At 50.9% G+C, this 12,582-nt stretch overlaps 6 protein-coding genes across 6 annotated transcripts; 3 read left to right on the top strand and 3 right to left on the bottom strand.

Annotated features, from left to right (window-relative positions):
- Positions 1-218: 218 nt before the first annotated feature.
- M430DRAFT_132133 (hypothetical protein) lies at positions 219-2,046 on the bottom strand (the record flags this gene model as incomplete). The annotated part of the gene is made up of 8 exons (XM_024862229.1): positions 1,761-2,046; positions 1,680-1,691; positions 1,546-1,621; positions 1,365-1,481; positions 1,224-1,311; positions 1,040-1,177; positions 525-992; positions 219-474 (listed from the first exon to the last, which is right to left on the bottom strand). Exons 1-8 carry the CDS (start codon positions 1,779-1,781, stop codon positions 219-221), a joined length of 1,176 nt encoding a protein of 391 aa, XP_024725552.1. The 5' UTR covers positions 1,782-2,046.
- A 306-nt stretch (positions 2,047-2,352) lies between these two features.
- M430DRAFT_132131 (hypothetical protein) lies at positions 2,353-3,923 on the top strand (the record flags this gene model as incomplete). Its single annotated transcript, XM_024862228.1, has 5 exons — positions 2,353-2,640; positions 2,697-2,735; positions 2,784-2,881; positions 2,940-3,296; positions 3,345-3,923. The coding sequence occupies exons 1-5, from the start codon at positions 2,532-2,534 to the stop codon at positions 3,921-3,923; spliced, it is 1,182 nt and encodes a 393-aa protein (XP_024725551.1). The 5' UTR covers positions 2,353-2,531.
- Positions 3,924-4,161: 238 nt separating this feature from the next.
- M430DRAFT_15260 (hypothetical protein) lies at positions 4,162-5,148 on the bottom strand (the record flags this gene model as incomplete). Its single annotated transcript, XM_024863209.1, has 2 exons — positions 4,162-5,041; positions 5,093-5,148. 2 exons carry the CDS (start codon positions 5,146-5,148, stop codon positions 4,162-4,164), a joined length of 936 nt encoding a protein of 311 aa, XP_024725550.1.
- Positions 5,149-5,270: 122 nt separating this feature from the next.
- M430DRAFT_113376 (hypothetical protein) lies at positions 5,271-7,756 on the top strand. Its single transcript, XM_024861509.1, has 6 exons — positions 5,271-5,621; positions 5,672-5,827; positions 5,880-6,259; positions 6,310-6,403; positions 6,457-7,094; positions 7,161-7,756. The coding sequence occupies exons 1-6, from the start codon at positions 5,459-5,461 to the stop codon at positions 7,314-7,316; spliced, it is 1,587 nt and encodes a 528-aa protein (XP_024725549.1). The 5' UTR covers positions 5,271-5,458; the 3' UTR covers positions 7,317-7,756.
- Positions 7,757-7,771: 15 nt separating this feature from the next.
- On the bottom strand, positions 7,772-9,539 carry M430DRAFT_162109 (hypothetical protein). Its single transcript, XM_024863418.1, has one exon. The coding sequence runs from the start codon at positions 9,230-9,232 to the stop codon at positions 8,111-8,113; it is 1,122 nt and encodes a 373-aa protein (XP_024725548.1). The 5' UTR covers positions 9,233-9,539; the 3' UTR covers positions 7,772-8,110.
- Positions 9,540-10,282: 743 nt separating this feature from the next.
- Positions 10,283-11,555, top strand: M430DRAFT_94291 (hypothetical protein; the record flags this gene model as incomplete). The annotated part of the gene is made up of 4 exons (XM_024869833.1): positions 10,283-10,676; positions 10,723-10,792; positions 10,842-11,267; positions 11,324-11,555. The coding sequence occupies 4 exons, from the start codon at positions 10,283-10,285 to the stop codon at positions 11,553-11,555; spliced, it is 1,122 nt and encodes a 373-aa protein (XP_024725547.1).
- Between the last annotated feature and the right edge of the window lie 1,027 nt (positions 11,556-12,582).

The following is a 12,582-nucleotide window of genomic DNA, read 5'->3' as shown; positions in this document are numbered from 1 at the left end:
CAGAACAGAATAATTGCACATTAGAAATTGATTATAATCGCGTGATTAGCTTTTCAAGAGCCAGAAACTGTTGCAACTGCCGTCAACGACTCGCAAAAGGAAAACCCCAGCTCCGAAATCCCCAGCGACGACCGAGAGCGACAGACCTATTCATCGCCACGCTTTGTCTTCGAAAGGCAAGACCATCCACAAAACAAAACAAACATCCATAACTTCGTTTATGCCTCAGTATCGGCTTCTACGTTCCCATTCCCATTCTGAGTGGCTTCCAGGTGTGCGGTTTGCTCTCGTTGCATTCTGGCCTCGATCTCCTTAAGTTGACTCTCGCGAGCCAAGAGCTCCTGTCTCTTCTCATTGATTTCTCTTTGGACCTTGAGCTCAATTTCTCTAAGCTTCTCCTCCTCACGTCGAAGTTGCTCCTCCTTTAGGCGGACAGACTGGGATGCCAGATCCTCAGGGTTCATGGAAGAATCACTTCAATATTGTTAGTCTCCGAAACTCAAGTCTTTAGATGGGTTACTTACGCCCCAGCGCCACCTTCAACACTCTTGCTAAGCTTCTCGGTACGGTAGTTTTCGTAGAGGAAGTCATGGGTAATCTCCTTCAGGTCCGCCAAATGGCTGTGCAACAGAGCACTTCGAATTGCGAGGAAGTCGGAATGTCTTGGGTTGTCCACCTCCACAACACCCCACGGGTATTGTCTGGCTCGGACCTTGCGACCACCAATTTCGACGACTTCCTCAGAACCGACAATGGCAAATGGCATTAACCCACGGAGTTCGGCATTTTCCTCTACAGTGTCCTCGTCATCCTCCTCAATGTCGTACGGGAAGTTGTATACGGGAATTCTGTAATGTTCGATGTCCTCCATAACAAGCTTCTTCGACTCGGCCAATTCAGCAGGTGTGAGGGAGTCGGCTTTACCAATGACAGGGATGACGTTGACACGTGGGGACAGGCGTTTCATGAGTTCAATGTCCAATTCACGTAGACTAGAATAATGTGAGCCAGTGATCATAGGAGTCGAGACACCACTTACCCATGTCCGGTGGGAGTGATGAAGTAGAGGAGTGCATGGACACGATTGTCGCGGAAACGAGGATTACGCTTGATACGGGACTCCTCTGCAAGAATATCGTCATATTGGCGTTCAAGGTAGCCAACGATCTCACCAAAGCTTGAAGGTCATTAGCAATTGCTACTCTAGTATGTCAATATCATACCTGGCCTCGTTGTCAATTTGGTCTCCAAATCCAGGTGTGTCGACGATGGTCAATGAGATGCGGGTTCCTTCTTCGTCCAATTCCAACTCTATAATATTATTAGCGTGTCTGCTATTCAGAGAGGATATGTGTTATGCGCACCAACGGTGATGGGCTTGATTCTGACGCCTTCCTCGAGGTGTGCGTTGGTCGCATCGTCAGCATCCTTTGCTTGAAGGACCTTCTTTCCGCAGAGCGTGTTGACAAAGGTAGTTCGGCCTAAAAATGAATTGGATCAGTTCGTCGCCATACGAGACGGATCTTCGAAGGAGCTCCAACGTACCAGTGCCCGAGGCACCGCAGACCATCAAGCAGAACTGGATACCCTTCTTGACATTCTTCTTTCGGCGGATCTTGATCTAGAGAGGGCCTATGGTCAGTATCGGCATTGAAAGATGTCGATATTGGAGATCAAACCCCAGCATGGTACTACCAGCCACGCTGTTGTTAGAAAATGCATAAGGGGTCAATGAAGGATATCGCCAGGTATCAACATACAGCGCTCAATGGTGAAGACATGATGGTAGGTTGGTCAGGAAGAACAATTCAACGTCTCGATAGCGATGGGACCGGGAGTTATTGCGACGGGACGGGGGAAGGGGATTTCGGATTGATGTGTATATGGGAAGATGCTCGAGTGTCCGTCGCCAATTTTGAAGTTGCGGTCGACGAGGGTCGTCCCTTCAGGGGAACGGAAATTTAGCGATAGCCAATTTGAGGAGGGAGGGATGTGACAGGACGGGGTCGGCGCTTTGCCTAACTGGGCATCTAGCGGGGAGTCGCCATAGCAAGGCTGGGTGTGGGCAGAGAGGATACGCGGAGGGCGCAAGGGGGGGGCAAGGTGAGGCCATCTCCGTACAATCTTATACTACTGTCGCGCTGCTTTTGCGCCTGCTGCCGGTATTTTGTCTTGTCTTAGTCTGATTTTACATCTCCTGTTTTAATCTATCTATTTTCCCGTCCGTATCTTTCAACGTGCCCGCAGTAGTAGCCTCCGGCTCCTTTTTTCTCCGGCACTCTACTCTCCAAAGGAGGACCTCGGAAAGCACGGGCCACCATACCCACCACAACACCACACTTTGCCCGCCAAGTGACTTGCCTGCCTTGGTCTACCGCAGTCAAGGAAATGATCAAGTCATAGGTACAGTATGCGCTTCAACAGACATTAAACATGCCCAGCCGCTCATCATCACATATGCTAGCTCGCCCCGGATCCTCTCTTATCCCCCTCCATAGAACTACCTCTGCGAAAGCCCACAGCTGGCAACCATGAACACCAGACCAGCTATCGAGAGCTCGAGCAGTCCCGTAGCCTTGTCGGCCTCCTTCAACCAAGACGCCAGTTGCTTCACCGTTGGGCTCGACACCGGCTTCTGCAGTATGCACTCCCTTAGTCTCATGCCGCGGTAATGCGCATGCTAACTTACACCGCAGTCTTTAATTCAGAGCCATGCCAGCTCCGCGTCGCAAGAGGTACGATCCAGGAGCCCCTCCCCTACGGCGCATACTGACTGATAATAGATTTCAACGCCGGGCTAGGTGCCGTTGAGATGCTGGGCAAATCCAATTTTATCGCGCTCATCGGAGGAGGAAAGAACCCTAAATTTCCGCAAAATAAAGTCAGTGGTGCCCAGCTCCGGCTTTCCGCAGATAGATCCTAATTACTACTTATCTCAGGTGGTTATCTGGGACGATGCGAAACAGAAAGTCGTCATAACGCTTCCGGTCTTCACAACGGTTCGCAGTGTCCGGTTCTCGAGATCCCATATTGTCGTTGCCCTTCAAAACAGCATCCGCGTCTACCATTTTAAAACAAAACCGGATCTTTGGCACGCCTTTGAGACTGCCGATAATCCGTTGGGCTTATGCTGTTTAACCGCAAAGACGCTGGCCTTCCCTGGAAGGACGCCTGGTCAAGTTCAGCTGGTTGAATTGGCAACTGGCAATGTCAGCATCATACCAGCCCATGGGTCAGCTCTTAGAGCTATTGATATAAGTCGAGATGGCGAGGTTTTGGCCACTGCCAGTGAAACGGTATGCTGAGCGACATATTGATACTGCTTGAAGCTAATTTGGTTTTAGGGTACCTTAGTTCGAGTTTTCGCAACAACTAATTGTGCTCGGATAGCTGAACTTCGACGAGGCGTGGATCATGCGACAATCTTTTCTCTTGCGATTGCCCCGGGGGGGCAACTACTAGCCGTTACATCTGACAAGTCAACCCTCCATGTCTTCGATATCCCACATCCTACGAAACCGCCGAGGTCTGAAACACCGAATGGAAATCGGCGATTGACATCCATGGGCAGTAGTGGAGGAGGCAGTCCTGTTCTCGGTGATGTAGATACGAGTCAAAAATGGGGAATCCTTGGGCGGATACCCTTACTGCCAAGGGTATTTTCCGATGTTTACTCATTCGCTTCGGCACATTTTGAGATTGGCGACGAACCCATTCATGGAGGCTCAACGCCTTTGAATTCACCCGACGCATTAGGCTCTAGGCCGCCAAAGGGCATCATTGGATGGACGAGTGATCACAGCCTCGTAGTCATTGGAGCCGGGAGGGATGGGAGATGGGAGAAGTTTGTCATTGCAGATGGAGAAGATGGCAAGCGGTATTGCGTCCGCGATGGGTGGAAAAGGTATCTTGGGGTCAACTGAGTTGGAGACTGTACATTACGGATTTGCTGTTTAGCGTGGCGTCAAGGCTTACTATGGTGGTATCGAGTGGCAGGAGTTGATTTGATGCCTCCGGGTTGGATTCTCAGGATGGGTCCTCAGGATGGATTCTGGCATTTGGTTTCAGGTTTAGGTGTTCAGAGGCATGTACAGAGTATCCATAGAATAGCACACGCCATACTCATGTAGAATAAAGCAAAGCATCTCCAAATATTAGATATTAATGTCGAGAGTCTCTTCTCTCACGATGACGCGTGTCGCCCGGTGACTCTTCTCTCCTCCTCCTCTCATCATCATCTCGTCCGTGGCCATCCCTCCTTGGGCTCCGCCTTCGCGATCTATACTCCTCTGACTTCTCTCGTTCGGATATCCTCCGACGAGTCCTCTCGTCCTCTCTATATGGATCACTATCCCGTAGATCGTCTCTAGAATGTGATCTATGTCGACTGTGGCCCTCTCTTCGACGATGAGACCGCCGACTATCTTCTCCCTCACTATCTTCCCTAGACCGATGTGATCTGTGATGGTGGTGTCGATGCTTACGACTCTTCTCCGAATGCTTGCTTTCTTTCACCCTAGCCAAAGCTAAGGCAACTTCTTCCTTCTTCTCCTGTATTAAGTACGCCTTCATGGGATCTTCCTCATCATGTTCTTGTATGAGTTTGGCTAGCTCACGTTCTTCTTTGAGCATCGGTCGTTCTTCTTCGCTTTCGCTCTCACTTGTCCGGCGCCTCTTCCTCCTACTTTCCCCGTCAACATCCTCGATCTCTCTCTGGGCCGCGTTCAAATCTTGTCCTTCCTCTGGCTCATCATCCTTTTTCTTATATCTCGTGTGATCCACTCTCAGGGTTCTCCCCATGATTACTGCCCCTCCAAGGTTATCAACCGCAAGGTCTGTACTCCGCTGGTCCTCATACTTGAGGAAAGCAAAACCCCTCGACTTGCCAGTCTCCTTGTCACGCACGAGATTGACGTATGTCGGCTCCCCAAACTGTGAGAATATCGTAATTATGTCTCCCTCAGAGAGTTCGAACGGTAATCCTCCAATGTAAATATAGGCTGTGTCGCGATAATCCGCATGCCATGAAGCTTCTGGGGAGCTATGAAAGTGTCAGTGGAATAGGGTTATGGAATAAGGCTAATAAACTTACACTCCATTCTCAAGCTCCCGTTTGTTGAGTTCTTGGATCTGCCGGATAGTGTTCATCGTGCCGTTATGTTGAAGAGTGTCGCGATGCGTAAGGGGACGAGGCTGTCGAAAAAAAGGCTCGCCGCCCTGCGGTAAAGATTGGCCTCGCGTCCTATGCAACGCGTTCACAACTTTATGAACGATCGACAACGAACGAAGCAATCAAATCGAAGCTGGAGGCTGGAGCTATCTACACTGTTGCAGGCGATTAAGGATACATGCAAGGCGGCCAGCTTGAATGCTAGTATTCGAAAACCGAGCGGTCGAATCCTCCAACTCTGCGAAACACTCTATTGCGAGCCCCTGAGACCCGGGGACAAATGCCACGATGGCTTCCTCAAACAACAGAACCTCCACATATACACAGGTCTCGACCTCGAGCGATCATGATAGGCCCAGGAGCTCGGACGCGAAGAAGGACATGTGGTCTTCCATGCTGGACGGGGTTGCGAGCGGGAAGAAATTGCCGGAGAAGAATATACTCGTCTTAGGCAAGTTACATTGAGGTTGGTCATGGAGGCATTGACTGACGTCGGAGCAGGAGGATCGGCTGAGTCCCAAAGAGAATTCCTCGAGGCGTTGTCGGGGGAAGATGCGAGGAAACCGCAGGATAGACAAAGCAGCAAGCATCCTCCTATTGCGAATAACTTTGCCTTGGGCTACACCTATCACGATGTTCTAGATGCGGACCATGAAGGTACAGCTATTAAGACTATATTGCAGCTCGGCACCTTGCTGATACCTTGTAGATATTCTTGCTCGCCTTTCCATATACCTTCTCGCAGACCCGTCGCCCTCCTTTACCCCCCTTCTGCAACCCCTCCTCACTCCTCAAACTATCCCCAACACACTCATCGTCATACTACTCGACTGGTCACAGCCATGGTTCTGGCTAAGGGAGCTGAGGGACTGGATAAGGCTCTTGCGTACTCTTCTGGTCTCGCTGAATAATGAGTGTAAGGAGAAGATGGAAGAGGTCATGATCAGCTGGCGGGATAGGGGTAGAGGTGGGAATGCCTTGGACGGAGGGGGAACAAGTAGTACGACTGATAGTGATGTCAGTTTGCCTTTGGGTCCTGGAGAATGGGAAGAAGCCTTGGGTCTTCCATTATGTGTCGTCTGTCAAAACGTATGTGCCCCTGAACTTTGAATTCGAGGTATTGCTAATTCCATATTTAGTCCGATAGAATTGAGATGCTAGAAAAGGAAAGATCATGGAAGGAAGAAGAGTTTGATTTTGTTCTACAGACTCTAAGGACGGTCCTGTTGAAGCGTAGGTTACTGTGATCCTGAATAGCTTGTTTTTAAATATTAACTCTTGTTTAGATGGCGCATCCCTCATCTACACAATTCCCTCGGTCACCAGCCCCTTACAAAGTCTAATACACTCGTCTCTCAGCATACACTCTCTATTAAAAAGACAACCTCTCAAACACAATGTCATTGACAGAGACAAAGTCGTGGTCCCGCCAAACTGGGACTCTTGGGGCAAGATCAGAGTTCTACGAGAAGGCTTCGATGTAGAAGCCGTGAACAATGGATGGTCAATTGATATCGAGGAAACCTACGAGTCCAACAGCCACGTGAATGGCGATACAGCAAAAGATTCCGAACCGGTCCGGGCACCTGGCGGCGCGGTAGAGGCTTTTGAGGAGGTAATCCGGGACCCGAGCCTTGATGCTCTCCAAGCCACGGCTCATGAGAGCAACGGTCTCAAACTTGAAGTCTCAAGCGTAGACCCTCAGACCTTCCTCTCTACCCAACTCGAAATCCTTGACAAGCTTCGTCAGGACGCATCTGGTATGGACAATAGCCGTCTGGCACGTGGTCGACTAGGGTCACCCTCGTTTGAAGGAGATGAGGCTCACGCAGATGAGGGACGTGTCAATGAGCACATCGGCCCCGTACAGTTCAATATGGGTGGAATCCAGGTAGACGCTGACGATATGTTACAACGACTAAAGGTAAGCCGACTCAGCCCATCGCCATTTATCCTTTAAAGGCCCCTTACTGACTGATTCCCGCCTTAGGAGCGACAAAGCTACCAAACCCCCGATCCTGCAAGCCCAGGCCAGGTCTCCTCCCCCGATGGCAAGTCACAAAACGAAGCGCTGGCTTCCTTCTTCGCCGGCCTCATGAAAAGGGGCGGTGGAAGCGCAGCAAGCAGTCCGAAACCCGGCTTATAGCCCCCTCTCTTTTCCTAATAGGTCATATGCCGGCTCTCTTCAATTTGAGCACGACGCATATTAGTGACATGGAGTTCGGACTAAGTGGGGGAGGCGGTAGCTCTTCAATAGATGTATGTACTGTAGAAGAATTGTCAGTTGCCAGCAGGATTGCAGGATTGTTGAAGTTGTGAAAGGCGGCTCTTGCATGATTGACATGATACCCTGTTGGCGTGGTGTATATCTATTTATATAGCTTGATTGAGAGGTAATTTCGACATAGCGCGGTCTGTGTTGATGCTTCAGAGGCGTTAGCATCAATAGGCATTCGTTTGTTTTTTATCTGTAGGTAATGATGGTCTGTCTACTATCAATTGCTCTTGCTAGGTGGAATTCGACACCCATGTCACAGCGAGACCTCCGAGGCGTCGAGATATTTCCAGTAATTCAAAAGTCGCCGGAACCTTGCTCCAAAGGTCTACTCTTACGATGTGGACTAACATGTTGGGTCCGTCAAAGCTGATGCCGCATAACCACGAGCTTGGGGTGAGGGACGCGAGAGAGGTTAATTTTTACGAGACAAAACGATCGTGCTCATTCCGATTCTGCTTATACAATTTACAAAAAAAAGTAATTTCCGTATGGCTATACCCAAGGTTTCCATGCCTTCCGTCCTTCCTTCCTTGCTCCTTTTCATAAACTCCAATTAATACAAACCTCCCTTGAATTCCACCCCAATTCCATTCATATACGCCTTCAAAAGGATAAGGTAGTCCCGTATGTATGAACGCTTATAATTTCGCCATACTACTCCTCTACTCGGAAGCTTTCTCGCCAGCAACTGCCTCTTCATAGACGGGAGGTGCATCCTGATGCTGAAGGAAGCTCTTGGTCTCATCATGGCCTTCATCTTCGCTGGCGGCCTCCTCTTCCTGAACCCGGGAATAAGCGGGGCTTTGGCCCCGGCGGAAAAGTGCTCGCCATGTGAAGATAGCGATGTGCCCAACGACCATACCAACTGCGCTAGCCGTGACCCCAACGACGACACCAATCATGACTGGGATGAAGACACGCAAGATGATAGCTCTAATGAATTGAGCAAACCCGTTGTGTCTATGGTGATGGTGAGCACGATGAGTTTCGTATGGGCGAGGACGACTATGGCCGTGGTGGTGGTGAGAGTTGTCGTGGTCAGCAGCGGGTTTCATAGTCTGACCCTGGTGTGGACGCATTCTGCCAGCGCATCCCTTCAGTTTTGATAGTCTGTCCGCAACGATCGCCCTCCATTTGCAGAGTACAGTTCTGCATTCCTCACCAGCTTTGGCTGGAACTGACGCTGACGGTCGTGCTGGTGATACTGTAGCGTCTCCAATCATCAGTTTGCCGCTTGGTGTTTCCAGTAATTTGATATCGACGCTTGGAATTCCATCAATGAAGGTATTGCTAACTTCGTTAATTTCCAGGTGCAGAGTAACAATGTCAAGTTGATCATCGTCCGAAGCATGCACAGGATGCACGACGCTAAACGAGTAACCAAGGTTGGGGTGAGCTGCGTAATCCCAAGTGCCGGACGAAGACTTGACAAGCTGATCCGCGGTAAGCGGCACCAGGAGGTTTTGCGAGCGCGGGTCGATAGGATAGATTTGTAGGCCATTCAGCATGAGTGCGTCGGCATCTTTGTGGGAAAGGGAGAAGTTGAGTCGAAGAGCGCTCTCGACTTCGCTGGCGGCAGCCTTGGTCTCGCCCTGGATGTTGGTGATCTCGACCGGACATCCGGGGCATTCGATTTCCAAAACTCGGCCATTGGCAGCTGCGGCAGCGTCGAATGGGAGGCTGTTGACGACGTCCTTGTCTGCAGAGGAGATGGTGGGTGGCAGGAGGAAGGCCTGGGTGAGGGCGGCCAGAGTGGCAGCGGCTCCGAGCTGCGAGAAATGCATGTTGGTGTTGACAGTCGGGGAGGAGAGGGGTATCGTATGACGGTAGAAAGGCCAGCGGATGGCGTCGACGACAAAGGGAATGGGGTTTGACAGATACAGCTAGGGGATGAAGTCGATGTCGATATCAACCCCGATGATGCTGGTGATGAAGAAGGATGAAGGATGGATGGATGGATGGTGGTGGGAGGAGGGAGGGGAGTCCTTTATCATCAGATAAGCTGCTGGAGAGCAGAGAAGGATTTCGAAGCACTGGTGACGGGTGTCGCAAGGAGGTGGCGTGTGTGGTCTTAGCTAAGCGCCGCTAGCCCAGCCAAGGCTAGCTGGTACGGAGGACGTACCGAGCACCGCGCACGGCGAGCACTGCGGATCTATTTTTGGGGCAGAGGATGCGCTAGGCTGTATCCGGGGTAGCTGCGGTGCCAAGCGGATTGGCGAATCGGGGCCTGGGGAACCGCTAGGCGAGAGAGAGAGCCGAGCCAATCAGACCCGGCACGCAGTCCAAAGAGCGTTTCTAAGGTGTTTACCCCGTGGAGCAGCAGTTGTTGCAGTAAGGTACCTTGCGGTGCGTATCAGTATTCCCGGGGACAGTTGGTCTGGCCCCTAGGTGCAGAGGAAGGACAAGAGTCGCGAGGCAGGGCATCGAATCAGTTGCCGTGATTCTTCCTTTGTTTGTTGGGGGAGAGGCTTGCCCGTGTAGAGTTAAAGCACCAGGAAAAACTTGTCAAGTCATGTGCCCAGGGGGCCTGGACGCGCCTCCGTTTATTCACCACGATGTTTACCTATGCGCAGCAACGTCATACGCTGTCCTGCACCAAAAAGCTACGGTGGTCAACATGGATTGCGCTCCAGCTCAACCCTAATATTTTGTGGACAGGTCGGTCAAGCTTCCTCAGCTTTTACAGAACCTTCCTACAGTATCGCCACTGTGCCTTTTTTCTTCGCAACTAGTCCCTGGGCCATCTTTTGGGTCCCAAACTCCCTTTTCCCATACCTACCCTTCACATCTTTTCCCCTTCGTCTTTCTTTTTTTTTAATCCGCAAACCACCATGATGCGGTCGCAATGGGTTCGCCACGCTGCTCGAGCTGCTCGAGCTGCTCGCGCCCCAGTTGCAGCTCGTGCATCTCCCTCTGCCGTATTCCAGCAGCGATCCCTTCATGCCAGTCGCTCTCTTCGTCGGGATGAGAAGGAGGAGGGGGACGAGCGCGAGGGCTCCTTCGCCCGTACCGACCCTTCTGTCGAGGTCGAATATCCTGAAGAGGCCGACCTTCCTCCTAGCACACCCGTGCAAGGACGAGGTGGTCTCCATTTCAAGCGTACTCTCGCCTCTTTCTCTCTTGAAGGTCGTGTTGGCGTTGTCACCGGAGGTGCTAGAGGTTTGGGCCTGGTGATGAGCCAAGCAATGGTCATCAGTGGTGCTGATGTTGCCATTGTGGATCTAAACAGTAAGTTTCAATTACCTGCTACAGGGCCCCTACTGACTTTCTACAGAGGAGGAGGCAGAGAGGCAAGCAGTAGAGCTCGTGGAAATCTTCAAAAAGGAGAACCCAGGAGCAGAGAAGTCAGTTCTTATATACACAAAAAGTTGGACGTGGCTAAGCAGATAATAGGATTCCAAAGGTGACAGCACATTACGCAGATGTCTCTTCTCAAGAGTCTGTTGAGGCAGCCATTGCAGAAGTTATCGAGCAGCATGGCAAGATCGATAACCTTGTCACATCGGCAGGCTTCACTGAGAACTTTGAGGCAATCAACTACCCAATTGACCGAGTACGCAAATTGTGGGGCGTTAACGTCGATGGTACATATCTGTTCGCAGTCGCAGTTGCAAAACACTTGATGGAACGGAAGGCTCCAGGAAGCATGGTCTTCATTGGTAGCATGTCAGGAGCCATCGTCAATGTCCCACAACCCCAAGCTCCGTACAACGCTGCTAAGGCAGCTGTCCGACATCTGGCCTCCAGCTTGGCGGTTGAGTGGGCTCATTGTGGTATTCGCGTGAACTGCATCAGTCCCGGTTACATGCTTACAGCACTGTGAGTCACGGCAGTACTGTATCTGATCGAGTATTATGCTGAAAGGTGAAATCTAGGACAAAGAAGATTCTTGACGAAAACCCAGATCTCAAGAGACATTGGACATCCCTTATTCCTCAAGGCAAGATGGGTCAGCCAGAAGACCTTATGGGCGCCGTCACATTCCTGTCGTCTGACGCCTCGGGTTATATCACAGGTACGTCTAGTCCTCGGTGTTGGGTTGAGTCTTGCCCAGGATCGCTGTTCTACCCCCCACCCCCATTTTGCTTCTTGTATGATAGTTACTGATGATACGTCCCAACTCCAGGTGCCGATTTACGCGTTGAGTATGTAAAATCACTCCTTGACCTGCTTTATCTTTCCCCCACTTCCTCGCTTGTGCTTGCAAGGCCTTATCAACTTGCTTCCCCCCCCTCTCTATCCTGCTTAGAAAGAACGACAGTGCTGACTTTGTTTTCTAGCGGAGGTTACACCATAACATAGGCGAATGGACGTCATTTTGTCTTGTTATTAGCGGGGCTTGCATTCTTGACTTGGGGCAGGTTTACTTGGGACGCGTAGAATTGGAGACCACCGAGAGAGCAGCATCTGGAGTAATGCACTTGTACACAGGCATAGAAAAAAATTTTAATTTGTTGCGCGATAGAGCCGATGTCTAGAACCCAGGACCATGGATGCGACTATCGGTTGCAAAGGCGGTGTGAGAGGTTGAGATGATGTCTGCTGATCAGGGCTCAAAGAAGAATGGCGAAAGGGATAAGGGGTGGCTACCCAATTGTCTCCGCCGGCTTGCCAGGTTTCTTTGCTTATTATTATTGATTGCTCTGTGAAGCTTGAACTTGTCAAGCGACCCCCACAACGACGGGTGTGCTTCTTCACCAACTCCCATTTCCAGTAAGGAGATACTACTGGTAAGCATCGACATCGTAGATTCGTAGGTCAGACAAAAGGCGCAAGGACGCTGGCCCTCGCATGTACAGGGCCAAGCGCATTGAGGAAGGGGAACAATGTGGGGGGTTGCCACCTCCAAGAGTCTGTACTTCTGTAGGACGAGGGGATCAGAGAAGCAACGTTCTAGAAGCCTTGGGAATAATTGGGCAGACATGTCCAGCACTGCGTCAGGAGGGTGTCACTGTGTATTGATGACTGCAGGTGGGAAGTGGGTGATAGGAGATAGGCCCCGGGGGTTGGATTGCGGCGCGTAATGGGATTTGGGGGTTTTGGGGGTTCCGGGCAAGCCGTTGCGTTTGGAAAGCTGGGTTGGCGCAAGAGATATCGTGCCAGGACTATCTACCGTACCTAGGTAGTATCAGAG

Source organism: Amorphotheca resinae (assembly GCF_003019875.1).
Source record: "Amorphotheca resinae ATCC 22711 unplaced genomic scaffold M430scaffold_1, whole genome shotgun sequence".
Lineage (NCBI taxonomy): Eukaryota > Fungi > Ascomycota > Leotiomycetes > Helotiales > Amorphothecaceae > Amorphotheca > Amorphotheca resinae.
Note: the sequence above shows the minus strand (reverse complement) of the source record. Positions and strands in the feature narration are given on the sequence as shown.